Raw genomic sequence first — 26,859 nt, 5'->3', positions numbered from 1 at the left:
TCATGTATGCACCCATCAAGGCATCCTGATCCACCAGGACCAGGCACTGGACCTCCCACCTCCTGCCGTGACTGTGGAAGCTGCCTCGAGCAGGAGCCTTGCAGAACGTCGTTGTGCCTCCAAGCAGAGAAGATGTCTTTGTTGCTGATGCTTCATCCCCAGGGCTCCCCCTCCAGCAGCTATGCATGCTGAGCCTTGGCTGGAAAGGATTTGGAGCATCAGGAATGCATTAGTTTGCCTGGAAAGTTCCTCTTGAATTGGAAGGACGAGCTGGTTTCAGCTTCTCCTTGAGACTTCCTGTGAATACAGAGTCACCCGAAGGAAAAGAAAGATGCTGAAGGCAAATCAGTGGGAGCTTGCTGCCAGACTCCCCTCAGTTACAGGGTAACAGAGAGCATTACATGGATTTTAATCATGAGTCCCATGTTCACTACCCCAAGTCTTGTCATTAAAAGAATATATGAAGTTCCTTTGTCCTGAGAAGTTGTCTGTACGTTTGCAAGTGTGTGAGTAATTGCTGAGTAATGCAGTTTGCTTGAGCCCACAATCCCAGGGCAACAGTTCCTCTGTTCTGAAATGTCCCCACTGTAGCACAAGGGGAAGGGGCTTTCTGTGCAGTGCTGTTCCTGGCACAAAATGCCACTTGCTCAGAAGGGTGGGATGCACGTGTGGAAGGCAGCTGAGCCATGTCATTCCAGTTTAAAGGGCCGTGTCTCCCTCAGCAGCACCAGGCATCTTTAAAAATGCAGGGAGGGCACACATGGAGTTTTGTTTCCCTCTGGCTTTCAGGGAAAGCCAGGCACCCTGTACCCTGCATGCTATGGAGGGGTGAGAGCCTTGGGCATCTTCTGACCACAGCTGCTCTTGGCACATGCTGTGATGGAGAGGGGTGATGGGCACAGGTTACTCCTGGGGAGATCCCAACTGGACACAAGAAGAACATGTTTCACCATGAGAACTATCAGCCACTGAATCATCTCCCCAGGGAAGTGGTGAAATTCCCAGGGGAATTGGACCCTGTTGAGATCCTGCTGGACAGGGTGCTGGGCCAACTTGTGCTCCTGGTAGCAGAGTTGGTAGCATCATGCTCTCGGAATGCTGCACTTGGGGCTGTAGTTCAGCCTGGGGAGGAGCAGCTCTCACGCATCTGAGGCCGGGAAGCGCCCTCAGGGAGCCGCAGGGCTGCAGCCGGGCTCTCACCTCACTGTGCACGGAGCAGGGAGGAACCTGCAGGACTTAATCTGGATGGAAGAGGTGAGAGGAGCTGAGGCTGGCCCCATGTGCTCCATAGTGCTCTCTGGTCCCTCCTGCTTCCACCTTCTCTCCCTCACTTCTCTGCTCTGCCCCGCCCCCCACCCCGGGCTCCCACCACAGAAGATGTCACCTTCACCTACACTGTGCCCCCCACCTCTCTGTTTAACCCATCCTGCAGCCATACCAGCTGCCTCTGCTCTGTCACTTCCTTCTCTGAGCAGCTCCTTGCAGAGCTTGCCCCCCACCGGCCCTTCTTTGCTCTTTGGAGCTCTTAAAAGTCGGTGTGGCTTTCCCTGTGGCTGCAAATGGCTCAGTACTGCTGGGCCCTCTCTGGCTGCCCTTCAGAGCAGTCTCTCTCTCTGGATAAGTGTAGCTTTGTATCTGAGACCTCAAGTGTCACCCTGGTTCTCTTCATGGCCTTGCTGCTTGTCATTGTTTATTCCTCCACATTTTCATCCATCCCAGGTGGCTGAACATCATCCTTTGAAGCTAGTGCTGAATGGGGGGGAGACCCGGTGACAAAGGACGTGGTCAAGGCACCCAATGCCTTCACGTCGGATTTTACCAGCAAGACTGGCCTTCAGAGAGCACCCACAGCATGGAGAGCTCCCTCAGTGGGATGGGCTCAGGTCGGGATCAGCACAGGACATGCCAGTTGACCCTGAGGGGATGTGCCCCTTTGTGCTGAGGGAGCTGAGAGCACCATGAGACTGCTCCTGGAAACCTCTGAAAAGAGGTAGGAGACACTCAGGGGCTGCAGCAGTGTGGGAGGCGGAAGAGAGAAGGGCTCATGCTCCTCAGCTTCACGTCTGCTGATGGTCACCTGCTCCTCTCACCTCTCCCCAACCACAAGAAGCCGCTGGCCCCAAGCAGCAGGTGAGCAAACACTTCCTGGCAGCTGCTGTGAGCAGGATGGTGCTGCTTTATCTGTTGTTTGGGCTCTCCCGGCCCCTCAGAAGGTGCAGCACAAGAGCCAGAAAAGCTTTTAATATACTTGTGAGAGGAGTTAACCACGAGCAGGAACCTGCACTGGTCTGGCTTGTAGCTCTTCTGAGGTTAAGAGAGAACAATGGTTTTAAAGTTTCCTTCCAGCAATCTGGAAGGATTAACATGACCGGAGTGGCCTGACAGATACAACTGCTCCTTGGAGCAGTTAAAGAGGGGGACATGGGTGATGGCGACATGGTGGGTGGGCAGCACTCATCTACGCCAGCTCCTCCTGCCTGCAAGCAAGTGAACTATGAGCCTGTGTCGTGGTTTAAGTGCAGTCAGTAACTCAGACCCACACAGCCTGCTCGCTCAATGACACCTGCAACTGTTCAGGACGTGGAGGCTCCCTTGGATGCAGAGCCTGGGGCAGAGCCCAGCACAGCCCCTCTCATCCCAGCAGCAGGTGAGGCTGGAGAAGACATGGTGTCTCCCACGTCTATAGAAGAGCAGAAAGAGGCCATGACAGTAGACGTCTCTCCGGCTGCTGAGGAAGAGCAGCGCCGGTACCAGCTTCCTCTGTCTTTGTTGAGCAGGAGGCAGAAATGGAGGCAGAAGCAGAGGCAGAGAGAGGCAGGCCTTTGCCCTGCTCAGCCCCACAGCAGCGGAGCTGGTTCTTCAGGAAACAGCCAGGCGCCCACTACAGGAGAGTCATTGAGGTGCTGCAGTGGGGCCAGAGAAGGGCAATGGGGCTGGTGAAGGGTCTGGAGCACATATGTGATGAGGAATGGCTGAAGGACCTGGGGGCATTTAGTCTGGAGAAGAGAAGGTTTAGGGGGAACCTTCTTGCCCTCTGCAGCTACCTGACAGTACCTCAGTCCAGAGGAGCAGCCTCCCTCAGGAGGCAGCAATTCCCCTGGAAGCCCCCGGCAGTTCAGCCGTGGAAGATGCCCATGGGTAAAGAGGGGAAAGCCCATTGCCAGCCTGCTGAGGGCAGGCCAAGCGAGCAGAGAAGGCGAGAGGTGAGGGCCGGGGCAGGAGGGAGAGGCCAGTGGTGGGAAGGGGCTGCTCGGAGCTGCCTCGGTGACAAGGCCAGGCTTGCCCACACTGCTTGGGCCGCTGTGCCAAGGCAGCCGCCTCCATCACACACCTTATCCTCCTCCTCCTGCATGCAGGTGACCCACAGGCAGCCCAGAGAAGTGCCTCAGGGCAGCCCGAGCCAGGCGTCATCCCACCATGGGATCACGCTCCAACGGCTGCGCTACCCAGAGAGGATTCAGGCTGTCGACATCCGCCAGAGCGCAGGTAGGCAGCCCCAGGGAGACGGGGCCAAATGTCTTCCCGACCCCAGGAAATGCTGACGGGCAGGCGGGAATTGCAGGAGGGAGCAAGCTGAACCCCCGTGCCGTGCCCCCCGCAGGATGCCCGGGCATGCGGGGTTGCTGTGGGAAGTGCCCATGGACTGCGGGTGGCCAGCCCTCTCCCCAGCCGGCTCTGGGAGCAGGAGGCAGCCGCCTGCGGGACTGAGCCCAGCCCTGCGGTTGGCAGGGGAGCCCAACAGCCTGAGCTCGGCCAGCTGGGACGTGGGCACAACGGACACCGTCACACAGCCTCTCTCCTCGGCTTCTTTTGCAGATGGGCAGCCTGGAGCGCCGAGTGGTGCTGCCCAGCACCAGCGGGTCGAAACAGGAGCAGACCCTCCGTCTGCCACCGCTGGTGACAATGGCACCCCGGCCACCGCCTCGCTCAGCGAGAGCAGTCAGCAGCTGCTGCAGGCTGCCACCTGTAACACCAGCAGCCTCTGAAGCTTCCGGCAGCGTGAGCGACTCGGCCATTGCCACTTCAAGCAGCAACCCACAGCAGCTTCTAACAGCTTCTGCCCAGCTGCGCCGCGTCCCCAGTTACGGCAGCAGAGATACATGGCTGGAGACCTGTCAGCCTGCTCTACGCAGGTCCACAGGCTCTGCTCCCACAACAAAGAACTCTGGGAGCACGAGCACAGTGCTGCGCAAGCACACCACTGGGAGCCAGGGACCCTGCCAGCAGTCAACAGCCGCAGGGACACAAATGAGAAGAGACATGTTCCTGGCAGCCAACAGCAGCAAGGCCCCTGCCACTCAGCCCACACTGAGGAGCACTGGGCAAGCGGCACAGCCCCTGCCAGCAATGTGGGCAGCGGGCAGCAAGGGCAGCCTCAACAGCAGCGTGCTGTGGCGGCACCAGAAGGTGTTTCCCCAGCATCTGCCCACGCTGCCCCACATCAAGACTTCAGAGCAGCCAAAGAGGAGCTGCCTTCCTGCCGCAGAGGAGGAGAGACAGTGTGTTGAGGACATCGAGAACATACTGTCCCGAGTAAAAGTCCTAAAATTACGAAACATCTGGGTCAACCCCCTCGTCCCAGAACTCTACCAAGACCCGCGAGTGGATATCCAGCCTAGATCCAGCAGCCAAAGCAGCGTAGGCATGGGTGAAGAAGGAGAGGCAACCGGAGACCTGCAGAGCGTGTCTCCTGCCCCAGCCATTCCCATGCACAGCGAACCAGCACCTGCTACCCTGGCTGGAGCTGCTGAGGAAGAGCGGCACCGCGCACCTGTCGCTGCCGTGTCAGAAGTGGAGGAGGAAGCACCGGTACCAGCTTCCCCTACGTTTGTCGAGCAGGAGGCAGAAATGGAGGCAGAAGCAGAGGCACAGAGGAATGCCTTTGCCCTGCTCAGCCCCACTGCGGCGGAGCTGGTTCTTCAGGAAACAGCCAGGTCCGTCGTCAGTGATGTCCTGCACAAGGCTTTGGCTGCGTTCCAGGCCACATCCATTGCCCAAAGCCATGTGGATGTGTCCATGGCAGCAATGACAGCTACAGCTGTTCCGGGTGTGGAGTCTCCTTTGGATGCAGAGCATCAGGCAGAACCCAGCACAGCCCCTCTCATCCCAGCCGCAGACAAGGCTGGAGAAGACATGGTGCCTCCCATGTCTATGGAAGAGCAGGAAGAGGTCATGACAATAGAGGTCGCCCTGGCTGCTGAGGAAGAGCAGCGCCACCCACCTCTTGCTGCCATGGAACAAGAGGAGGAGGAAGCACCGGTACCAGCTTCCCCCGGCTTTGTCAAGCAGGAGGCAGAAATGGAGGCAGAAGCAGAGGCACAGAGGAATGCCTTTGCCCTGCTCAGCCCCACTGCGGCGGAGCTGGTTCTTCAGGAAACAGCCAGGTGCGTCGTCAGTGATGTCTTGCAGAAGGCTTTGGCTGCTTTTCAGGCCACATCCGTTGCCCAAAGCCATGTGGATGTGTCCATGGCGGCAATGACACCTGCAACTGTTCAGGGCATGGAGCCTCCCTTGGATGCAGAACTTCGGGCAGAGCCCAGCACCGCCCCTCTCATCCCAGCAGCAGGCGAGGCTGGAGAAGACATGGTGTCTACCACGTCTATAGAAGTGCAGGAAAAGCCCTTGACAGTAGACATCTCCCTGGCTGCTGAGGAAGAGCAGCGCCGTACACCTCTTGCTGCCACGGAACAAGAGGAAGTGGAAGCACCGCTACCAGCTTCCCCTGGCTTTGTCGAGCAGGAAGCAGAAGCAGAGGCACAGAGGAATGCCTTTGCCCTGCTCAGCCCCACTGCGGCGGAGCTGGTTTTTCAGGAAACAGCCAGGTGCCTCGTGAGTGATGCCCTGCACAAGGCTTTGGCTGTGATCCAGGAAAGAGACAGGCAGCCCCAGGAGCAGCAGGACATTGATGAAAGCCGTGTGGGTGTGTGGAACGGAGCAAGGAGGCCTGCAGTAGATGAGGACACTGAGACTCCTGTACGACCTGCTCAGAGGCGACTCACACTTATTGAGAGAGTTGTGCAGGTCTCCTTCAGGCACAAAGTGAGGAGAGCACCTGGAAAGCATCAGGGAGAGGCCAGCACAGCTGTTGCCTCCCCACCATTACACAAGGATGAACCGGCAGCGTCTCCTGCAGCCGTTCAGGACACCAAGGCTGAGCCAGGTATGCCTCTGAGTCAAGCGGCACCGAGACAAGGGCGGCACCAGCGTGTGCACGATTTCGGCTGTGCCCTGTCTTCCCCTCCCTGGGCGAGGGCTGAAAGCCGTTCGTGGAAAGCCCCCGAGGGAGAACCTCGGTGGCGGGTGCCAGCAGGAGCTTGTGCGGCGCCCGCCCAACCCCGTGCCTACAGCTCTCCTTTCCCCACAGGCATCGCCACCCTCCCAGATGCTGGAGCATCCCAACAGCGACGACCAACCCGCTTCAGAAGGGCGCTGAAAGCTCTGCGCAGGGCTTTCCGCTTCTCCTGTGTCAGCTCAAAAGTGGAGGAGTAGTGCCCCACTGCCAGCTCCAGACCCGAGGGAGCTGCGCCGAGGACATCGTGCTATAGCCTGTGTTTGCTGCGGACACTTTCTCAGGCCAATAAATCATATCCCTTTGTCCCCAGTGCTTGCCTCTGCCTTCTCCAGCTTTTCTCTTGTTTCAGTAGCACAGAAGCCTGCAGAGCGACCTCTTTCCTTGCAGAACTTCTCAGCTGCTGACCTTGCATGCCTGCTGGCTCTTGTGCAAGCACTGGAGCAATGCAGTGAGAAGCTGGCAGTGTTTCCGGAAGCAGACCTGTAAATGGGCAGCAGATTGGTGACCCCGCTCAATCCCTCACTTCCCCATCCTAGAGCTTCCAACCAACCGAGCACAGGGGGTCTCGCAGCTGCCCCGAGCCGTGGCCTTGTGTCCCCGCGATTGCAGCAGAAGAAGGACAGGGAGGTGGCCCTGAGGCTGCAGATGTACTTGTGCAGGAATGCGCGCACAGCTCTTGGTTTGTGTTTGAGGTTGGGAAACCGCCTCGTACTCCTGGCCGCCCTGTGCGCAGCTGGCATGCGAAGCTCCACAGTGCAACTGGAGCAAGCGAAGAACAGCTTTATCTTGCTGGAAACCAGCTCTAAGGACTGTGTCTGGGAAGCTGCAGTGTAGCCTAACCCCTCGCATGGCCTTCGCTTCCCTCCTTGACCTCATGTGCCCAGCTATTTCCCCACTCGGGGCCTGTGCCCATGAAGGCAGAGACAGAATGCCTCAACAGGAGGTCCCAGAAGTCAGGTAGGGAAGTCATGGGGAGGGGCCTGGAGCAGCTTCTCTTGACTGACTGCTGTGTCAGTCGGTCCAGGAACCAGGCGAGAAAAGCTTCCACAAGTGCAGGAACCGGGGCCAATAAACAGGGACATGTGTGAGCCTCTGGGGCCCTCTCTCCACACCAAACACCCGCATTGGCAGACCACTGATCTCTCAATTTCTCTGCCTCCCCGACAACCTCGCATGGCCTTCGCTTCCCTCCTTGACCTCATGTGCCCAGCTATTTCCTCACTCGGGGTCTGCGGAAGATAAACGGATAGCACGCTGAATAATGTAATCAGAATCTGATGTTTATTCACTTTAGAGCACTGCCTTTTATAGCTTCCATTCTTGGTCACGCGCTTAAGCTTTACAATGATTGGTTTCTACACATAATGCAAAAACAGCTGATTGGTTCCTTCTTCAGCATCCAGGAATTGTTTCCCTCCTGCAGAACTTCCACGTACGTGGCCATAATTTTGCCCTGAAGTAACCTGTGAACTAGGCCGTTAATCCTTACTACGAACTCTAACCAATGGCAAGAGTCCTGGATCGCTAACATGCCCATTGTTTGTTAAAAAGCTCTCAACAAATCCCCCTTCTTTATTTTGAGTGATCCAGACCCCTTTAGTCATTTGCGATACTACAGACATTAAGCAATGCCATACTATACTACTAATAATAACAAAGACTATAATGCTTAATAATATCATAATGCCTGATTTAAACACATTAGCAAACCATCCAGTAATACCTAAACTTCGGAGGCAACCACCCAAGCCATGATTGATTGTTAATTTTTTCATGTTATCTTTTAATTGGGATGTTGATGAATTGAACTAGAATGATCAGATAGATTCATACAACACATTCCTTCAAAATCTTCACAACCATGGCCCTTTGCTAAAAGCAAAAAATCAATGGCTGCATGATTTTGTAAAACTGCATGCCTAACACTGCCTAAATCTTCTAATAATTCTGATAAGACATTAGATGTGATATTAATCTGCTTTGCAGTCCAGCAAGCTAAATAAAAATGGACATAAAAACTCTTCTGACTTCACCTAACATATTAACATTATCATCACAGTTTGGTCCTAGTTGTTCTACTGATCTTCTTTTTCGTTGCTCGGTTTTACTTTTATAAAATGATATCATATCCCTCTTGCTGGGAACAAACATCATCAGCTTCCCTATATAACACGGCCCTCCATGAACATTTTTTAGTACCCCTTGCCAAGCTCTATGTCCACAGATTAAAAAAAAAAAATCCTTTAGGAAATTGTTTTGATGAATTATCATTCCAAATAGAAAGTTTACTACCTAGGGTCTCAGCACCTATTGCTCCATTGCAAAATGCATTTTTTCTATAATTTTTATAGTCATAATTACTCAACATATTGGTCCATTGTGTCCAAATATATTTCTTATAAAAATTTAGCTCTGTAGATGCCAATCCTCCAAAATAAAAACATGACCCATTGCCTGCTAAGGATCCCCAGAGATCTAACTCCTGAGCGTCCCAAGGCATTGTGGCGTTTAAGGTGTTAATGATCATTGTTCCAGCCATCCCTGTTTGATTCACTTCCCCAAAACAGCAAGCTGGTTTGTTTTCTGGAACAGTACAATCATAAATTCTATGACATGTCTGATTAATGAAAGAGCTATTTAAAACCATCCTGTTATTTATCCAATTGGTCCAGTCTGCCAGGCGCAGGTAAGGGATGCCGACTAAACAAGTAGGAAAAGGGTCCCCAGGAGTGGCCATGGAGAGACAGACGGATGACTGGTTCGTTTGGTTTGCCCAGTTGATCCACATGTTCTCTTGTGGTTCTATGGTATGTAATGCTTGACCTATAGTCATAGCCATCATCCACCAACTTATAATTGAGGCTATTCTGAGGTTCCCTCAATCGGTGATTTCCAAGGTTTTACTCATAGCGCTGGAATCCAACGAGGGCCTTCTCCTGTAATCAAACACATATAGCCACGACCAGTCATACAAACCTCAACTGGCCCCTTCCATTCTCCCATTTTGAGATCTTTGCATTGAACAAAAATCTTTTCCTTTTTTGTTAACCCTGATTTTAAGGCACTACCACGAATTCCCACGGGAGGTTCTTCCCTTTCTCCGGCCAGGCATAAATAATTTAACACATATAATGCTTTTGCCAAGCGTTCGCTAGGTCCTACACTGCTCTCCCCCATTTTTTGTTTAAGTAACAGGTTTTTAAGGGGTTGGTGAGCCCGCTCAACAATTGCTTGTCCAGCAGGTGAATTGGGGAGTCCGGTGAGATGTTTCACTCCCCAAAGTGAGCAAAAGCGGTGAAACCTAGAAGAAGTATAGGCTGGAGCATTGTCTGTTTTAAGTGATAGGGGTACACCTAAGACGGCAGAAAAGGCATGAAGGTGTTTCACGACATGGTGAGAAGTTTCTCCAGTTTGAGCGGTAGCCCGAATTGCCATGGAAAAGGTGTTGTCCGAGACATGAAGGTATTTTTGGAATCCAAATTCTGGAACATGAGTGACATCCGTTTGCCAAAGTTGTAGTGGTAAAATGCCTCGAGGATTTACTCCAATACAAAGGCCAAAGCCTGTTTGTTGACATGCAGGACAAGAGTTTACAATTCCTTCGGCATCAGTTCGAGTGAGAGAAAATTGGCGTGCCAAGACTTTAGCACTCTGGTAAAAAAAGTCATGCGAAAGACGAGCTTGTTCAAAATTATTTACCAGAGGTCCTGTCCAAGCAGGAGTTACAAGTTGATCTGCATGGTTGTTACCGATAGACAAGCCCGCTATGCCTTGATGACTGCGGATATGAGTAATAAAATATGGTTGTTGCCGCGAATTTAGGCTTTGTAAAAGGTGGATTAATAAAGTATACAATTTAGTGTTAGACACTTCCTTTATCATTGATCGTTCAATACGTTTAACAACACCTACGGCATATAGAGGGTCTGAAACTATATTAAGTGGAGTTTGACACCAGTTTTGCAGGGCCCATAGCACCACAGTCAGCTCAAGGGTTTGTAACGAATCATCCCTCGATCCTTCTAGAATTTTTTCATGCCAAACATTAGACTGTTGCCAAGTTATGGCAGCCTTTTTTGATTTTTTCCCTGCATCCGTAAAGACTGTAGGTCCTTTAACAGGAGTTTCAGAGTTATAAGGTCTAGATTCAATCTGCTGATTGTGAAAGATAGTGACTAACTTGTGTGCCAGATATTTGTTGGAAATTATGCCAGGAAATCCTGCTAGAGCTGTTTGCAGTTCTAATGAGACCTGCATCAACCATTCCAAGTGTTCTTGTACAACTGGTATAAAAATTGTGCTTGGTTCATTTCCAGAAAGCTCTACAATTCTGTTACGGCCTTTAATAATTAATTGAGAGAATAATTCCACTCTGGTTGTAATAGTTTTCCTGGGTCGAATGGACAAAAATACCCATTCCAAAATTTTTAATGGATTTTGATGATCTGTTATCCATTGTATGATTAATGCAAAAGGATGCCTTTGCTGTTGTCCTGAATTGGTAATCATAAGCATGAGTGGGTGGTGTGAAATTACTCGACTAGCATGATTATCTGTGATCTTTTGAATTATTTTACAGAGGCCGATTTCTTGTTCTTTTCCTAAGTGACGCGTGTTATCTGCCTGGGTGGATGTTCCTAAGAGCTGGATCAAAGGGGTTAAATCATCATTAGTGATTCCACAGATGGTTCTCACCCATTCAATATCCCCAACTAGTTTCTGTACGTCATTAAGGTTGTGAATTTTCATTGTTAAAGTCAATTTTTGTGGTTTGACAGTGCTACCTGTAATAATCCAACCCAGGTAGCGCCATGGGGAGTCTGTTTGAATTTTTTCTGGGGCAATTTGTAGTCCTCTAGATTCCAGTATGTTGCTTAGTTCTGTCAGAATTTTTTTCTTATCCATCTGATGTCCAGCTATTAGGATATCGCACATAGAGTGATAAATTAACAAGTTCTCATAAGGTTTTCTCAATGGTTCTAGTGCCCAGGCGACAAATATCTGACACATTGTCAGTGAATATTTCATGCCTTGTGGTAAGACCACCCAGTGGTATCTTTTTGCCGGCTCTGCTTTGTTTACAGAGGGAACTGTGAAGGCAAAACTTTCTGCATCTGTTGGATGCAAGGGAATCGTGAAAAAGCAATCCTTCAAATCAATTATTAATAGGTCCCATTGCTCTGGCAACATTACAGGGGAGGTTAACCCAGGTTGAAGGGTTCTCATATCATTCATAGCTTCATTGATAGCTCGCAAATCATGCAATAGTCGCCCTTTTCCACTTTTCTTAGGAATGGTGAAAATGGGCATATTCCATGGACTGGTAGAGGGTACTATATGGCCTGCATCCAATTGTTCCTGAACTAATTCTTGAATTGGCTGCAGCCGATCTTGTTTTAGCGGCCACTGATTGATCCAAATTAGTTTATCACTTTTCCACAAAATTTTTAACACTGGCTGCCCTGAATCACTGGCCGCTCCTAAAAAGGTTGTGTAATAATTTTGGCACTCATTTGACTAAGTACATCTCTGCCAATAAGGGCAACTGGTACGTGTTAACACGTATGGGCGGGTGACGTCCGCAACGATGCCACCAGCATTGCCCTTGCTCCTTGCTTTTCCACCTTAAATTCCCAGTCACAGAGTATCAGCCCCAGAGTCCCAGCCCCACAGTCTCAGCCCCAGAGTCTCAGCCCCTGTCTCTGCTCAGAGTATGAACCCTGGAGTATAAGCCACAGAGCCTGAGCCACAGAGTCTCAGCTACAGTGTCAGCCCCAGTGTCAGAATCCCATAGTCTTGGTCACACTCTCAGCTCCAAAGTCCGAGCCACAGACTTTCAGCCACAGTCTCAGCCACAGAGTTTCAGCCACAGCCTCAGCCATAGTATTAGCCACACAGACTGAGTCTCAGAGTCTCAGCCCGTGTGTCAGACACAGAATCTCAGCCCCAGAGTATAAATTACAGTCTCAGTCACAGAGTCTAAGCCACAGAGTCTAAGCCACAGAGTCTGAGTCTCAAAGTCTCAGCCCCAGGATCTCAGACATACAGTCTCAGCCCCAGTCTCAACCGTAGTCACAGCCCCACACTCTTAGCCCCACAGTCTCAGCCCAACAGTCTCAGTCACAGTCTCAGACTATCAGCTCCAGTGTCTGAGGCCCAGTCTCAGCCACAGAGTCTCAGCCACAGAGTCGCAGCCCCAGAATCTCAGCCATAGAGTCTCAGCTATAGAGTCTGTGTCTGAGACCCTCAGCCAGAGTAGCAACTCCAAAATTTGAGCATCAGTCTGAGCCCCAGAGTCTCAGTCCCAGAGTCTCAGCCCCAGAGTCTCAGCCCCAGAGTCCCAGCCCCACAGTCTATGTCTGAGTCTCATCCAGAGAATCAGGTCCAAAACCTGAGCACCATAGTCTCAGCCCCATTCTCAGCCCCAAAGTCTCAGCCTCACGGTCTGCGTCTGAGAGTCTCATCCAGAGAATAAGATCCAAAACCTGAGCACCAGAGTCTCAGCCCCAGTCTCAGTCCCAGAGTCTCAGCCACAGAGTCTCAGGTCCACAATCTCCGCCACAGTCTGTGTCTGAGTGTCTCACCCAGAGTATCAGCTCCAAACTCTGAGCACCAGTCTCAGCCCCAGAGTCTTAGCCCCACAGTATTAGCCCCAGTCTCAGCCCCACAGTCTCAGTTACAGAGTCTGTCCCTGAGAGTATCAGCTCCAAAGTCTGAGGCCCAGGGTCTCCGCCACTGTCAGAGCCACAGAACCTCAGTCCCACAACCTCAGCCCCACAGTCTCAGTCACAGAGTCTGAGCCTGAGAGTACCTTGTGGTTTAAACTCCATCAGCCATAGAGTCCCACTCGCTCACTCCCCCCCTCCCTTTCTTCCCTCCCACGCTCCCGGAAGGATGGGGAGGAGAATCAAAAGAATGTAACTCCCACGGTGTTGTGGTTTAAACTGATCCACACAGCTCACTCACTCCCCCATTTTTTTTCTCCCTCTTTCTTTCTAAACCCAGCCCCCACCCCCCACCAGCCCCCCTGGAGGGATGGGGAGGAGAATTGAGAGAATGTAACTCCCACGGGTTGAGGTAAGAACAGCCCAGTAACTAAGGTATAACATAAATTACTACTGCTGCCACTAATGATAATATTGATAAGAGAAAATAATAAGAGAAGAGAATACAATACCACCGCCGAACGAGTTCGACCCCCCCGAAGAGAGCCCGTGCCCTTCCGGGTAACTCCCAGTTACCTCCCTGGGCATGTCGTGCTGTGGTACGAAATACCTCTTTGACTAGCTTGGGTCAGGTGTCCTATCTCTGCTTCCTCTCAGCCTTCCCTCGTCCCTGGCAGAGCATGAGACTCACAAAGACCTTAGCCAGAATAAACATTACTTAGCAACAATTAAAAACAGCCAGTGTTATCAGCTCTGTTCCCAGGCTGGATCAAAACACAGAGCTTGCACCAGCTACTAAGGAGAAAAATGGTTACTGGTGAACCCAGGACACACAGGCTGAGATAAGAACAGTCCAGTAACTAAGGTATAACACAAACCACTACTGCTACCACCAATAATAATAATGCTAAGGGAAATAACAACGGAAGAGAAAACAATACCACCTGCTGATACCCCGCCTTACCGAGCAGTGAACTATCCCTTCTGGTTAACTGCAGTTTACATCCTGGGCATGACGTGCTGGGTTATGGAATACCTCTTTGGCTAGTTTGGGTCAGGTGTCCTGTCCCTGTTTCCTCTCAGCTTCCACTCCTACCTGGCAGAGCATGAGACTCACAAAGTCCTTGGTCAGACTAAGCATTTGAGCAGTAACTAAGAACACTGGTGTTACCAGCGCTGTTGATACGTGGATAGACTCTACAACTCATTAAAGTTGCAAAGTAAGTATGCTTTATTCAGTGCTGAGGCACATGGGGGATCATTCCTCCAAAGGCATGCCCGCCGCAACCTCATTTCTCCCCTTATTTATTCTCTAAAATTACACATATTCATTATGTTACACAACACGCCTATACATATTCATGTCCTATCCCTGCTTCGTATTATAATGAGCTAAAATGTCCTTTACGCCTGCGCAGTAACTCCTGGTGGTCGTGGGCAAGGGTCTCAAGATGAAGTAAATAAGTCTTCCTCGGCTTAAACTTTTTACCTCTAATAGTTGTGCATGTTCCCTGGTGACTTGGTCATTGTCCAAACCACAAAGCTGGTTTTAGCCGGTTTCAGGGCCCAGAAAGCAGGAGCCAGCTTACTGTTCCTTACTCTTATCTGTAGCCTTGTCTCCCATCCTGTTCTAGCATAACATAATGAGCATGAAAAAGGCTTGTTGAGTATGAGCAAGCAATAATATTGTTAAGCAAGCGGCTTAACCCTAACCCCCCCTGTACATTGGTTAATTCTTCGCATCAGTCTCCCCTTTTCTTTAAAATTAGTAAATTCTTTTACTTATCATACAAGTTCTTCTTTTGACCAACTCCTGCGAAAGGTATCTTCAGTGCTTTACCATACGTTTGATAGAGGTCAAAATCATTATGCGCTGTAACATCCTCCAATTCCAAACAAATAATCCAATAGACAACACAAAGCTAATACTAATACTAGAAGAACAACAATGGGGTGATATAATGTATTTAGAATGCCAGTTGCAGTGGGTGACCATCCAAAAAGAACGTCCCACCAGTAGTGACTTGCATCTTGTCTTATCCTTAGCAAGATTATGCTTACTTCTTCCGTGTCATGATGAACGGTAATCAAAGTTTTATTTTCATTTTCCTGGACTCCTTTTAAAATGTTAATTAGGTTTTGATGTTTTATCAGTTGCCTTAATGTAAGGTCCATCCCGATGGGTATAGGTGATAATTTGTGGTACATTTTATAATTAGAATTTATCAACTGGTGGGATACAACTTGTGCTAAATACGTGAAGTCACATCTAATAATCATAGAATCATAGAATCATAGAATAGTTAGGGTTGGAAAGGACCTCAAGATCATCGAGTTCCAACCCCACTGCCATTGGCAGGGACACCTCACACTAAACCATCCCACACAAGGCTTCATCCGACCTGGCCTTGAACACCGCCAGGGATGGAGCACTCCCAACCTCCCTGGGCAACCCATTCCAGTGTCTCACCACCCTCACAGGAAAGAATTTCCTCCTTATATCCAATCTAAACTTCCCCTGTTTAAGTTTGAACCCGTTACCCCTTGTCCTGTCACTACAGTCCCTGACAAAGTCTTGTCTCTGGGCACAGCAGGGCTTGTTTGACCTTTCAGGTACCTGGGTTGTAGCACTTGGTCACTTCCTATGTTTCTTTTTTCAGAGATTTGCCAGAGCTCTTGCTGAGGCGGTTATTTCCCTTAATGTGCCATTGGAAGTCATTAGCATGAGAGACTATGATCCAGACGATTGTTTATTAGGGGAGGTAGGTATGTTGTAAATGGGAATAATAAATCCAAGCTTTTCCGGGTGTTGTGAAGGCTGTTGTCTTGTATTTCTCTACAGTTCTCCTGGAAATCCCCAAAGCTTTGTGTTGAAATTTGCTTTCCTTCCATGGAAGCAAGTGCAGTCCATCAGTCCTTGGCAACAAATAGCTAAATGCTGAACGTGCTGAGGAAAGGCTCGTGTAAGACATATGATGCTGAGTGTGGCTTTGTAGAAGCCAGTTCTGTAACTCAGCTGTGAGTAATGGACAGTATCTGCACAAGGGCCCCTGTACTGTCTATGACAGTGTCCACCTGGGAAGGGTTCAAAACTGGAGTAAGTAGGTGGTGATCCTTCTGCAACTTTTAGACTTAAAAATTTCTTGTGAGCAGTATTTCTGCTGGGGAATCCTTGATGGGTTTTTCTTCTGTCAATATTGATAGTTGCTTTTTTAATCTATGGGAGACGTTATTGCTGCCAAGAGTCTGTTCTGGAAGGTGTTGATTTGGGGTGGGGAAGGCAGGTGTCCCATTCTGTTTTACCACTCCATTAAACAAGGGAAAGAGAGCTTGTTCTCTTTTGATTGATTTAAAATGGCTTTACAGGGAGGATGGCCATCCATCACTGTTGGGATTATCACCTGCAGCATCCCACACCAAAAACTATTCAGCCAGTCAGCAAAAATCTCATCTTTTGACTTCTTTCAGGTGCCTGCATGTTCCAACTCTCTTCCTGAAGTGTTCATTAAAATGGAGTTATCTTTTCTCTTGTGTTCTGTTTCATTTCTTAGACAACCAGCAGGAACATCTGTGTGTTCTTGGTGGCTACATACACAGATGGGCAGCCAACCGAGAGTGCAACAGAGAAGAGGCTGCGAATGAGTTTCGCTTTGGGAAAGCCTATCTGAAGGGCCTGAGATATGCTGTGTTTGGCTTGGGAAACTCTGGAATGATCAACATACACAACACAGTATCTCCTGTGCACCTTTCTTTGATTTCTGCTCCTCTGGAAGGCTGAGCTATCTTAAATGCTACATACCTGCCTGTTACTGGTAGTTTGCGTGAGAATTGGCCCAGAAAGCCAATGGCATCCTGGGCTGCATCCAAAAGAGCGTGGCCAGCAGGTTGAGGGAGGCGGGTCTCTTCCTCTACTCTGTTTTGGTGAGACCACCCACTCTGTTGCATCAAGTTTTGGGGCAACAACACGTGGGATGTGGAGCTGTTGGATCGAGCCACAGAGATGCTGCCTGGGCTGGAGCAGCTCTGCTCTGGAGCCAGGCTGGGAGAGCTGGTCTGCTTCAGCCTGGAGAAGAGAAGGCTCGGCAGAGACGTTAGACCAGCTCCCAGTACCTTATGGGTCTGATGAGAAACGTGGAGAGGGGCTTTGGATAAGGGCTGTAGCGATAGGACAAGGGGGAATGGCTTTAACCTGACAAACAGGAGACTGAGAATGGCCGTTAAGGAAAAAATTCTTCCCTGTGAGTGTGGTGAGACACTGGCACAGGTTGCCCATAGAAGTGGGCATACGGCAATATCTGAGCTTTGTAATGAGTTTTGGTCAGAAAAATCATAGAATCATAGAATAGTTAGGGTTGGAATGACTTGTCACCTGGTTGTTATGTTTAAGTGGTGCCACAGGAAATGTGTTAGGCATGTGGCCATTTTGACCAAGCATAGCATAAATGAGCTTGTTTCCAGAGCTCAGCTATTATGGGTTTGATAGCAGAGGTGTTTTCAAATCATAGAATGCTTTGGGTTGGAAGGGACCTTAAAGCTCTTCCAGTTCCAACACCCTGCCTCGGGCAGGCACAACTTCTTCTAGAGCAGTTTGCTCCAAGCCCCTGTGTCCAGCCTGGCCTTGAGCACTGCCAGGGATGGGGCAGCCACAGCTTTTCTGGGCACCCTGTGCCAGCGCCTCAGCACCCTCACAGGGAAGCATTTTTTTATAATGTCTAATTCAGGTGTGGTGGTGTTCAGACTGTGTGTGCTCTGAGCCAGCAGGCGAGGGAGAGCGCAGAAGTGCCTGTCCTGCAGTCCTCTGCAGCCCTCTTTCCAGGCTTGGTCCTTGCATTCTTAGTTGCCATCTTTGTTTAACTTGGGCTTCATTTAATTTCCCTTTAACTTCAATCTTATCCCAGGTTGGAAGAAATATTGACAGGTGGCTGTGGATGCTGAGCACCAGCCGGATCATGACTCGTGGTGACAGGGACTGTAAGGTGGCCCAGAGCAAGCATGGCACCATTGAGGCCGACTTTGAAGCCTGGAAAGCCAAGTTCCTCAGTCAGTTTCAGGCCCTCTGCGGAGGAGAAAAGAAGCCCTGCATTGGGAAGTGCAAGAAAGGGAAGTGCGAATCTCCAGGGAAGCAGAGAAAGGAGAGTTCAGATCATGAACATGGGGCATCGGAATATGAGAATATTAAGGTAAAGCCCAAATCTGTGGGACCTTATTTTTTGTTTAGTGCCCCTTGTAGCACTGTTTGACTTCTCTCTTCTGCAGCCCAGAGGGGTGCCGTTGGGAGCTTGATACTTCTTTTTTCTGGAGCAGAGGGGGAAGAGGAAAGCGATCCCATGGCAGATAGCAAGTAGAATGAGCCACCCAAAAAGGACCAAAGAATTAGCGATGGCTGATGGACCTAGGCTAGATGGCATGTGTATGATGAGGGAGCCTTCCTCTTGAGGAGGGGGAGGTATGCGTTGTGATACATGCTCCAGAGAGCCAGTCTGTGTTCTCTTCAGAGCCTTTGCTTTGTCTCATGGCCAAGTTCACTTCATGTTTAATTCTCAGGTCTCTTCTGTTTGAGTGGTTTTGAGGGTGCTGCAGGAACAAGAGGAATAAACACGCTGTTCCGCAAGTGCTCTTCTGCTGTACCTTGCCTGTGTACAGAAAGGGAGATGATGTTTCTGCTCTGTGAAGGGTTTGACTTGGAAAGCAGATCTCTTACTCCCTGCTCATCAGACACCAAGGGGCACTTGGAAGAATTGAAGGGCTTTAGGCTTCCAGATGATCACAGTACACAGCGGGAGTCTGACTTCTCTGGTTGCCTGTCGTGAAATCAACATGTCGTGTCGTGGGCGCATGAGGGAGAGGAAGTCATCTAGAGGCAAGAAAGCTGGGCTGAGATTCGGGCAGTCTGTGCTACTGGACTTTTAAATGCACACCGAAGAAAGCTCCAGGTTTAAATGCATCTGGTACACATTATACAGGTTATTGGTAGGCTGCTCCTTGTTTTTCAGTATCTTTGCTGAGTGTGAGAACTGATTTCACTGGTTAGCATAGATGAAGATCTAATGTTTAACATTCAGATACGTTTCTCACTTGGGTTTTTCTCCGATCTCTTACACAGGCAGAGGAGTTGTTTGAAAGCAGTAGTGAGGAGGAGGCTGATGCTGAGGAAGCTGGAGGGGCAAATTGTGTCCTTGATGTTGAAGATCTTGGCAATATCACGAGGCACATGAAGGAAGCAAAGGTACCACTGTTACAGTGAGTGTGGAACTATCAGGTCTTTGTCAGTGATCAGCTGAATAGATTAAAATACACTTGCTGGATTTGAATTGGTTGGATCTAGTTAAAGGGAGAGTAAAATAGGAGCTATTGGAGAACCTGTCCCCAGGCAAGACTATACTTGTATGTGTGTTGGATATACTTCCTTGCTAACTGGGACTTGTTCACTGAGCAAATACTGCAGTGGTAACCTTTTGTTGTGAGTCGGAGAGAAAATGACTTCCACTGTTCAGACCTGAATATCCATCTCTGTTGCTGTGATTCACAGTCCAGTGTCTAAACAGCAATCTTGTTACTGGATCTGCCCGTGGGAGCTTGATGTGACCTGTGCTGAGCCTGGCAAAGACAACCATAATCCTTTGTTATGCCAGGGTGTTGCTGTCTCCCTTCCTGTGTGGGTCTGTTCATGTTTCATTTTCTGTGTGCAGTCTGCCAACAGAATACATCAGACAACTTTATCTGTTTAGCACAGAGAAAGGAGTGAGAATACACATAGGTACGAGGCTAAACCTTCCTGTGTTCCCCACACTTTTTGGTGGCTGAGCAGCGGGCACTTGGGAGGGGAAGGGTGTGCCCAGGAGGGACCTGGGATGACTATGTTGCCAGCTGCTGACTATTTCCCCCTTAGCAATCTTTCTGTGGTGGGGTCTTTCTCTGTGCATCCTTGAGCTGCTCTCCACCCCTTCCTCAACAAACCTACCTCTGTCTGTAACTGCACCTTCCCTCTCTTGCATGGCTCTAGACTGTGGACTTCTCACAACTTTTTTCTGAAACTCCAGGCCTTGGATCACAGGAGGCTGCGTGCTCTGGAAGAGAGTACGAGATCTCTGTTCCTGACCTTAGGGAGGGGAAAGGAGGTAAAATCCTGCCCACTGCTTGTAATAAGCTCTGTGAGGAGAGTAGCTCCAGTGACGTGGGGCAAGGCAGGCTGCTGTGTGAGAGCTCCTGCCCCTGAGCTTGTATGGATCTGGTGCACTACAGCTTGAACGAGAGGATGAACCGATTGGAGGGAGAAGGGCTCAATTTCTCCCTGTGTGGCTGTGCTGTGGTCCTTTCTCTTCTCCTGCCTGTGTGTACTCGCCACCAGCGGTCAGTGAGAAGTGCTGCCACACAAAGACACTCATCTGCAGCGATGAGCTGTGGTTTCTGATCTGATGACAAGCGGTTGTTCTGCCGTGACGCTGCCCTCTTGCCTCTGCAAATGTGAAATCCTGAGAAGCTTTAAATGAAATAGTTCTCGTTCCTGGCCTTTCTATTCCTGTTCTGCATGGCTGATGAGTCTAGCTGTAATCTACATTGCTGGTTTCATGCTTCTGTAAGCAGAGCAGGTAGAGGTGAAAGGGCTTCCAGCGGTGACTTCATGTAAGTCCTCAGCTCTCTTGAGTGGGGTAATGGCAAGAGATAGGTCTGTACATATATCCTGAGGAGCCCGAGCTGCTGGCTGTCCTTCATTAGCTGGAGGAGTAATGACTGTGTCTGGGTGTTGAGTCTCCCAGGGAATGTGCCCGTTGACCCGCAGCAGGTTTATGCAAACACTCGAACTGTAGAACAGTCCCATAGGGGCAGTTATTTACCCTAATTAAAATAAATGCTGAAGACTTGGTATGAAAGAGCAGGATGATCTGCATTTACGAAAGTAATTTATCATGATCAGCCTCTCCTGCTCCCAGGCAAGGAGGTTTAGTTGTTTAAATCTCAGTTTAAGTCACATCCTCACTTTAGTGGCTCTGAGTTTGTGCAACAAGAAGTTTTCTTTTCCGTGTGAGATGCCTAGTCCCTTGAGCTGTTTTTCCTCTTGCAGAATGCTGAACTATTTAAAATGAGTCTGACGCTTGTTTTACACTGACATCACCTGTTGTCTTGCAGTAATTCCGCCCAGCACAGGCAATGCTTTGGGTTTTTGTAGCTGAACTACCCACACACAAGCTAACAAGTTTAAAGAGAACTGGTGCACTTCAGGGTTCTATCAGGTGCTTCTTCATACACAAAGTTACTTGGGTTTGAAATGTTCCTAAACAGTTTTGAGCACAGATTTTGTGGTAGGTGTTCTGCCTGTGCAATATGGTTAATTTGCAGCAGCTTAGGGTCCAGCTTTGATCTCTTCTGCAGGCAAGTAGTGCCTCTAGTGATAATCACTAGTGGATAAGGGAGATGTACAGTCACAGATGGTCAGAATTCTTTGTTGTTCTGCTTTTTATGGGCTGTCAGAGTGAAGCTCTGGAGTTTTATCTAATAAATGTTTCCTCACATCTCTGCAGGTGATCTTAATTTAATTTTGCATCCATCTCCTGTTGCCTGAACTGATGGAAGTCAAGGCTGAATTCTGTTCTACTGCTTTTTTCCTTATGCTTCACTGCACTTCACAGTTATCATCAAAGGGCTTGAGACAGATGCTGGGTTCTTGCAGTCATTTGGGTCAGGCAGATGACTTCAGTAGTTCAAGGTGAATGCCAGAATCTCTTTTCCTGTCAGTCATCGCTGTTCTACTTAGGAACTACTCTCAGGGAGCTACTCTGTCTCGGGAAAGAGGTGGAGTTTCAAAGAGCTTCTGAAGGTGTAGGTGCACAGTTGAAGGTGCTGGTGCCTTTTGCACACTGAGCGAGCACAAAAATTGGCAGGAGGTTGGGTGGAACAGGAAATCGTTCAAATATATAAAATGGTGGCTGATACAAAAGTAAATCCCACCCTCGGTTTACCAAATCACACATGTACTGTGTGGTGGGGACTGCTTCAGAGCTGCTAAAAGCCAGCCCTTTGTTTGCCGACTAATTCAACTTTTGGAACTTGCTGCAGGGGATATAGTTGCAGATGATGCTGGTCAGGGTCCTGAGCTGGACCCAGACTTTGATGTGAGTGCAGATAATGCCTGTGGTTTCATTAGGGGGAATAGCTGGGGGTGGAAGTTCACCAGTGGGTAATAGGACTGTGGCCTGAAATAGGTCTGGAGAGGTCTGGGGCTGCTTCTGTTGGATGCCTGGTGACCCAAGGCTGTGGTGCCAGGGAGAGATGGATGATGCAGGAGTAGGTGGGTGAAGGTCTGGGCTTTCTCTGCATTTACCCCCCTTCCAGCTGCTTATTTCTAGGCCTAGAACCTGTTCTCCAAATGGCTTTTATGCACCAGGAGAAGGCAGTGGTGGTTCTTAGTGAATTTAGTAACTAAGTGGACTTCTACAGTTGTGGCACGTTTTCCCTGTCCTCCAAAGTTACTCCCCTGAAATGTATTTATCAGATCAAATATGAAATCTAATTGGTGTGTCTTTGGCCTGCAGGACTGCTGTTAATCACAGGGATACCATTTCTTCAGGTGGATTATCTCCCACAGCTGGGAGACTGATGGACTGGAACGACAGATCAATCTAGACTTGTTCCCAGGGAATGAAATGGCTTTATTAACCTTTGTATTTCTAAACTGCAGGCATGAGTAATAGTGATGATAATACCCAAATTTTCTGTTGATGGGCTGGGAAGTAATCAAATGGGCATATTCTCTTTACACAGTTTTGAGATTAATGTTCTTGGTTTCCCAAACAAAAAGTTTAGTGATGCTGAGAGTCACATTTGCAATGTAAATAAAAAAGGGGGGGGTGTGTCTGTGAGTGAGAGAGAGCAAGAATGAGATGGGGTTTACAGGAAACAATATATGGTCAAGACGTTTGTTTCCTTTGTGCATTTGCCACGGGGGATGTTTCCTGATCCCCTTTGGCTCTCTTGCCTGAAAAGCCTTTGAATGGGAAACTCTTCACCAGCACTGGGAGTGTCCATCACCCCCTTTGTGAGCATGTGAGGGCTGTGGAAGATCAAACCTTGCTGACACTGGATGACGAAACTTCTGGTGAAGTTCTATTTGACATGAGGCAGTGAGTGTTAATATATAAGGTGCTTAAGGTATAAGGCTTACAGAAAAAGGGTTGTCTACTACTTTGAGTTGCAGGCAGAAACTTCTTGGAGTCTCCAAGAATTGTTAGCTGTATTTTAAGCTACCTGCATGAGGCTGGGGTACTTAACCGTCAGATTTAAAATCAACTTAACTGATGTAGAGGTTTAGAGCTCTCCAAAAACTTCCTGGAACTTTTAATGTGTGAAGGATTCCTATAGAAACACTGCTTTCATCTGCAACAGCTCATTTGGCTGGACTGGGCTTTGACCTCTGCTGCTGTGGCTCAGAATTCAGTGTGAGCCTACATTTTAAAACAAGCTTTGATAAATATCCTTTAACTGCTTGGCAATTAGTTCTAGCATTAAAATCTGGATTTGTCACAGGGACACTTCACCCTTTCCTTCAAATCTTTCTTCTCTAAATCTTGTCTATTGAAAAGGATTATAATTCATAAATAATATTACAAGAGCTCTTGAGACTTGCCTTATCTGGGTAGGACTTGGGAATCCCTGATATATAAGGGTGGAAAAAGGAAAAGTTACTTTAAAGGTAAGCTCAGGCTGGACCTTGTGTTTGGCTGCGCTCGTGTTCTGTCGGACAAGACCCACAGGCTGGGCCTGCAGCTGCAGCAGCTCTCCATGTTCTTGCTTGCAGTGGTTAGTGCAGTTTGTAGGTGGCTCTCAAGTGCCAACACATCCTCACCTTGTCCAGTGTCCCCCTGCTCTGTGTGAAGAGCAGCTTTGGATAGTGGGAGCTGCTTTTTCTTTCCAGTTACAAGGTGAGCCACAGTTTTGCTTCCTTTGCTGATACTTGCGTTGCGAAAGCAGGCACAGTTTAGAACCATAGAATCATAAAATAATTAGAATTTCTTCCTTATAATTAGAATTTCTTCCTTATATCCAATTTAAACTTCCCCTGTTTATGTTTTAACCCATTACCCCTTGTCCTGTCACTACAGTCCCTGACAAAGAGTCCCTCCCCAGCATCCCTGTAGGCCCCCTTCAGGTACTGGAAGGCTGCTATTAGGTCTCCGCACAGCCTTCTCTTCTCCAGGCTGAACAGCCCCAACTTCCTCAGCCTGTCTTCATACGGGAGGTGCTCCAGTCCCCTGATCGTCCTCGTGGCCCTCCTCTGGACTTGTTCCAGCAGTTCCATGTCCTTTTTATGTTGAGGACACCAGAACTGCACACAATACTCCAGGTGAGGTCTCACAAGAGCAGAGTAGAGGGGCAAGATCACCTCCTTCGACCTGCTGGTCACGCTCCTTTTGATGCAGCCCAGGATACGGTTGGCTTTCTGGGCTGCGAGCGCACACTGCCGGCTCATGTTCATTTTCTCATTGACCAGCACCCCCAAGTCCTTCTCTGCAGGGCCGCTCTGAATCTCTTCTTTGCCCAGTCTGTAGCTGTGCCTGGGATTGCTCCGACCCAGGAATAAGACCTTGCACTTGTCGTGGTTGAACTTCATAAGGTTGGCATCAGCCCACCTCACAAGCGTGTCAAGGTCCCTCTGGATGGCATCCCTTCCCTCCAGCGTATCAACCGGACCACACAGCTTGGTGTCATCGGCAAACTTGCTGAGGGCACACTCAATCCCACTGTCCATGTCAGCAACGAAGATGTTAAACAAGACCGGCCCCAACACTGATCCCTGAGGGACACCACTCGTTACCGGTCTCTAGCCGGACATTGAGCCATTGACCACAACTCTGTGTGTGGCCCTCCAGCCAGTTCTTTATCCACCGAGTGGTCCATCCATCAAATTGATATCTCTCCAATTTAGAGAGAAGGATGTCGTGTGGGACAGTGTCAAACGCTTTGCACAAGTCCAGGTAGATGACGTCAACTGCTTTACCCTTATCCATCAATTCTGTAGCCCCATCATAGAAGGCCACCAAATTGGTCAGGCAGGATTTGCCCTTAGTGAAGCCATGCTGGCTGTCACCAAGCACCTTGTTGTTTTTCATGTGCCTTAGCATGCCTTCCAAGAGAATGTGCTCCAAGATTTTACCAGACACAGAGGTGAGACTGACTGGTCTGTAATTCCCCGGGTCTTCCATTTTCCCCTTCTTGAAAATGAGGGTTATATTTCCCTTTTCCAGTCGTCGGGAACTTCACCTGACTGCCATGATTTTTCAAATATGATGGCCAGTGGCTTAGCAACTTCATTCGCCAGCTCCTTCAGGACCCGTGGATGGATTTCATCAGGTCCCATGGACTTGTGCGCGTTCAGATTTTGAAGATGGTGTCGAACCAGATCCTGGCTAGGTTTAATTCTAACTGGGCCTTAGCCTTCCTAACCTGGTCCCTAGCTTCCCGGACAACATCCCTGTACTCTACCCAGGCCACCTGTCCTTGCTTCCATTTTTTGTAAGCCTCTTTTTACCTTTGAATTTTCCTCAGCAGCTCCTTATCCATCCAAGGAGGTCTCCTGGCCCTCCTGCTGCACTTCCTTCTAGTTGGGATGCAGCACTCCTGATCTTGTAGCAGGTGATCCTTGAATATTAACCAACAGTCTTGGGCCCCCCTGCCCTCCAGGGCTATATCCCATGGAACCTTACTAAGCAGGCTCCTGAAGAGGCCAAAGTCTGCTCCTTTGAAGTCCAGGGCAGTGAGCTTGCTACATGCTCTTCTCACTCTCCTGGGGATCGCTGCATCCAAGGCTGCCCTGGAGTACCACATTCTCAACAAGCTCTTCCCTGTTGGTGAGCACAAGGTCAAGCATGGCACCTCTCCTTGTCGGCTCCTCTATTACTTGCAAAAGGAAGTTGTCTTCCACACAATCGAGGAACCTCCTGGATTGCTTGTGCCGTGCAGTGCCATCGTTCCAACAGATGTCAGGGTGTTTGAAATCCCCCATGAGAAAAAGGGCCTGCGAGCGTGAGGCTTTTCCTATCTGTCTGTAGAGTGCTTCATCCACAGATTCTCCTTGATCAGGCGGCCTGTAACAGATTCCCACAGTAATGTCTCCCACAGCTGTTTTCTCTTTAACCCTGACCCACAAACTCTCTGTAAACTGCTCACCTGCCCTCAGACAGAGTTCCATACTCTCCAGCCTATCCTTAACATAAAGGGCAACTCCCCCTCCCCGCCTGCCAGCCTGTCCTTTCTAAAGAGCCTAATTCCCCTAAAGAGCAGTATTCCCCTGTCCTTGTTCATGTGTCAGAGGTGCTCTTCTGACATCCCTCTCTTGCTGTTGGGTTGCAGAGGCTTGGCATGAGATGGGGATTGCATTTTGGTAGGTGCCGTGGATATGCAGATGAGATGCAATCTTTCCAAGAAGCTTTCTCAACAGAAGAGAGTGGCACTAAGAGAACAGAAGTAGCATTCTCTCAGCTCTACAGGAGGTGGATGCTATAACACGGCATTGAACTGTTTCTGTGTTGCATGGAGTACTAACGTGTTCCAAACCATTTGGGTTTTTTCAATGTAATTGTGAAAAACATTTTCTTGTAATAATGCAGTGAAGCTTTTGCACAATGAAATGCTGTTCCTCTTTGCCACTGTCAGAGCCTTTGCCAGTGTCTGGTGGCAGCTTGCGGCTGGATCTGTGCTCCCTGTGTAGGGGTCAGTCCGACCCATCTCAGTTGGGCTGGTCCCAGTGACCCATCAGCAGTGCCCAAACAAGGATGGGTTGGTAGGTTTTAAAGGAAGAGGAGTGTTATGTATCATCTGCTGTGAACAAACATGCAGGAGAAGCCTAGGTGTGAAGCACAAGGCTTTGCTGGTAAAGCAGCTGGTGTGGTTGTGTGCATGGAACTGGGC

General features: G+C 49.3%; 1 protein-coding gene across 1 annotated transcript; it reads left to right on the top strand.

The window, feature by feature from the left end:
* Positions 1-8,985: 8,985 nt before the first annotated feature.
* On the top strand, positions 8,986-22,307 carry LOC136020085 (S-adenosyl-L-methionine-dependent tRNA 4-demethylwyosine synthase TYW1-like). Its single transcript, XM_065690812.1, is given in 9 exon segments — positions 8,986-9,099; positions 15,618-15,719; positions 16,509-16,578; positions 16,581-16,687; positions 17,856-18,137; positions 19,061-19,183; positions 19,961-20,075; positions 22,012-22,067; positions 22,302-22,307. Coding segments are annotated over 9 exon segments (975 nt in total).
* The last annotated feature ends 4,552 nt before the right edge of the window (positions 22,308-26,859 follow it).

This window comes from Lathamus discolor, chromosome 10 (genome assembly GCF_037157495.1).
Source record: "Lathamus discolor isolate bLatDis1 chromosome 10, bLatDis1.hap1, whole genome shotgun sequence".
Taxonomy (NCBI): domain Eukaryota; kingdom Metazoa; phylum Chordata; class Aves; order Psittaciformes; family Psittacidae; genus Lathamus; species Lathamus discolor.
This window is presented reverse-complemented; position numbering and strand designations above follow the sequence as displayed.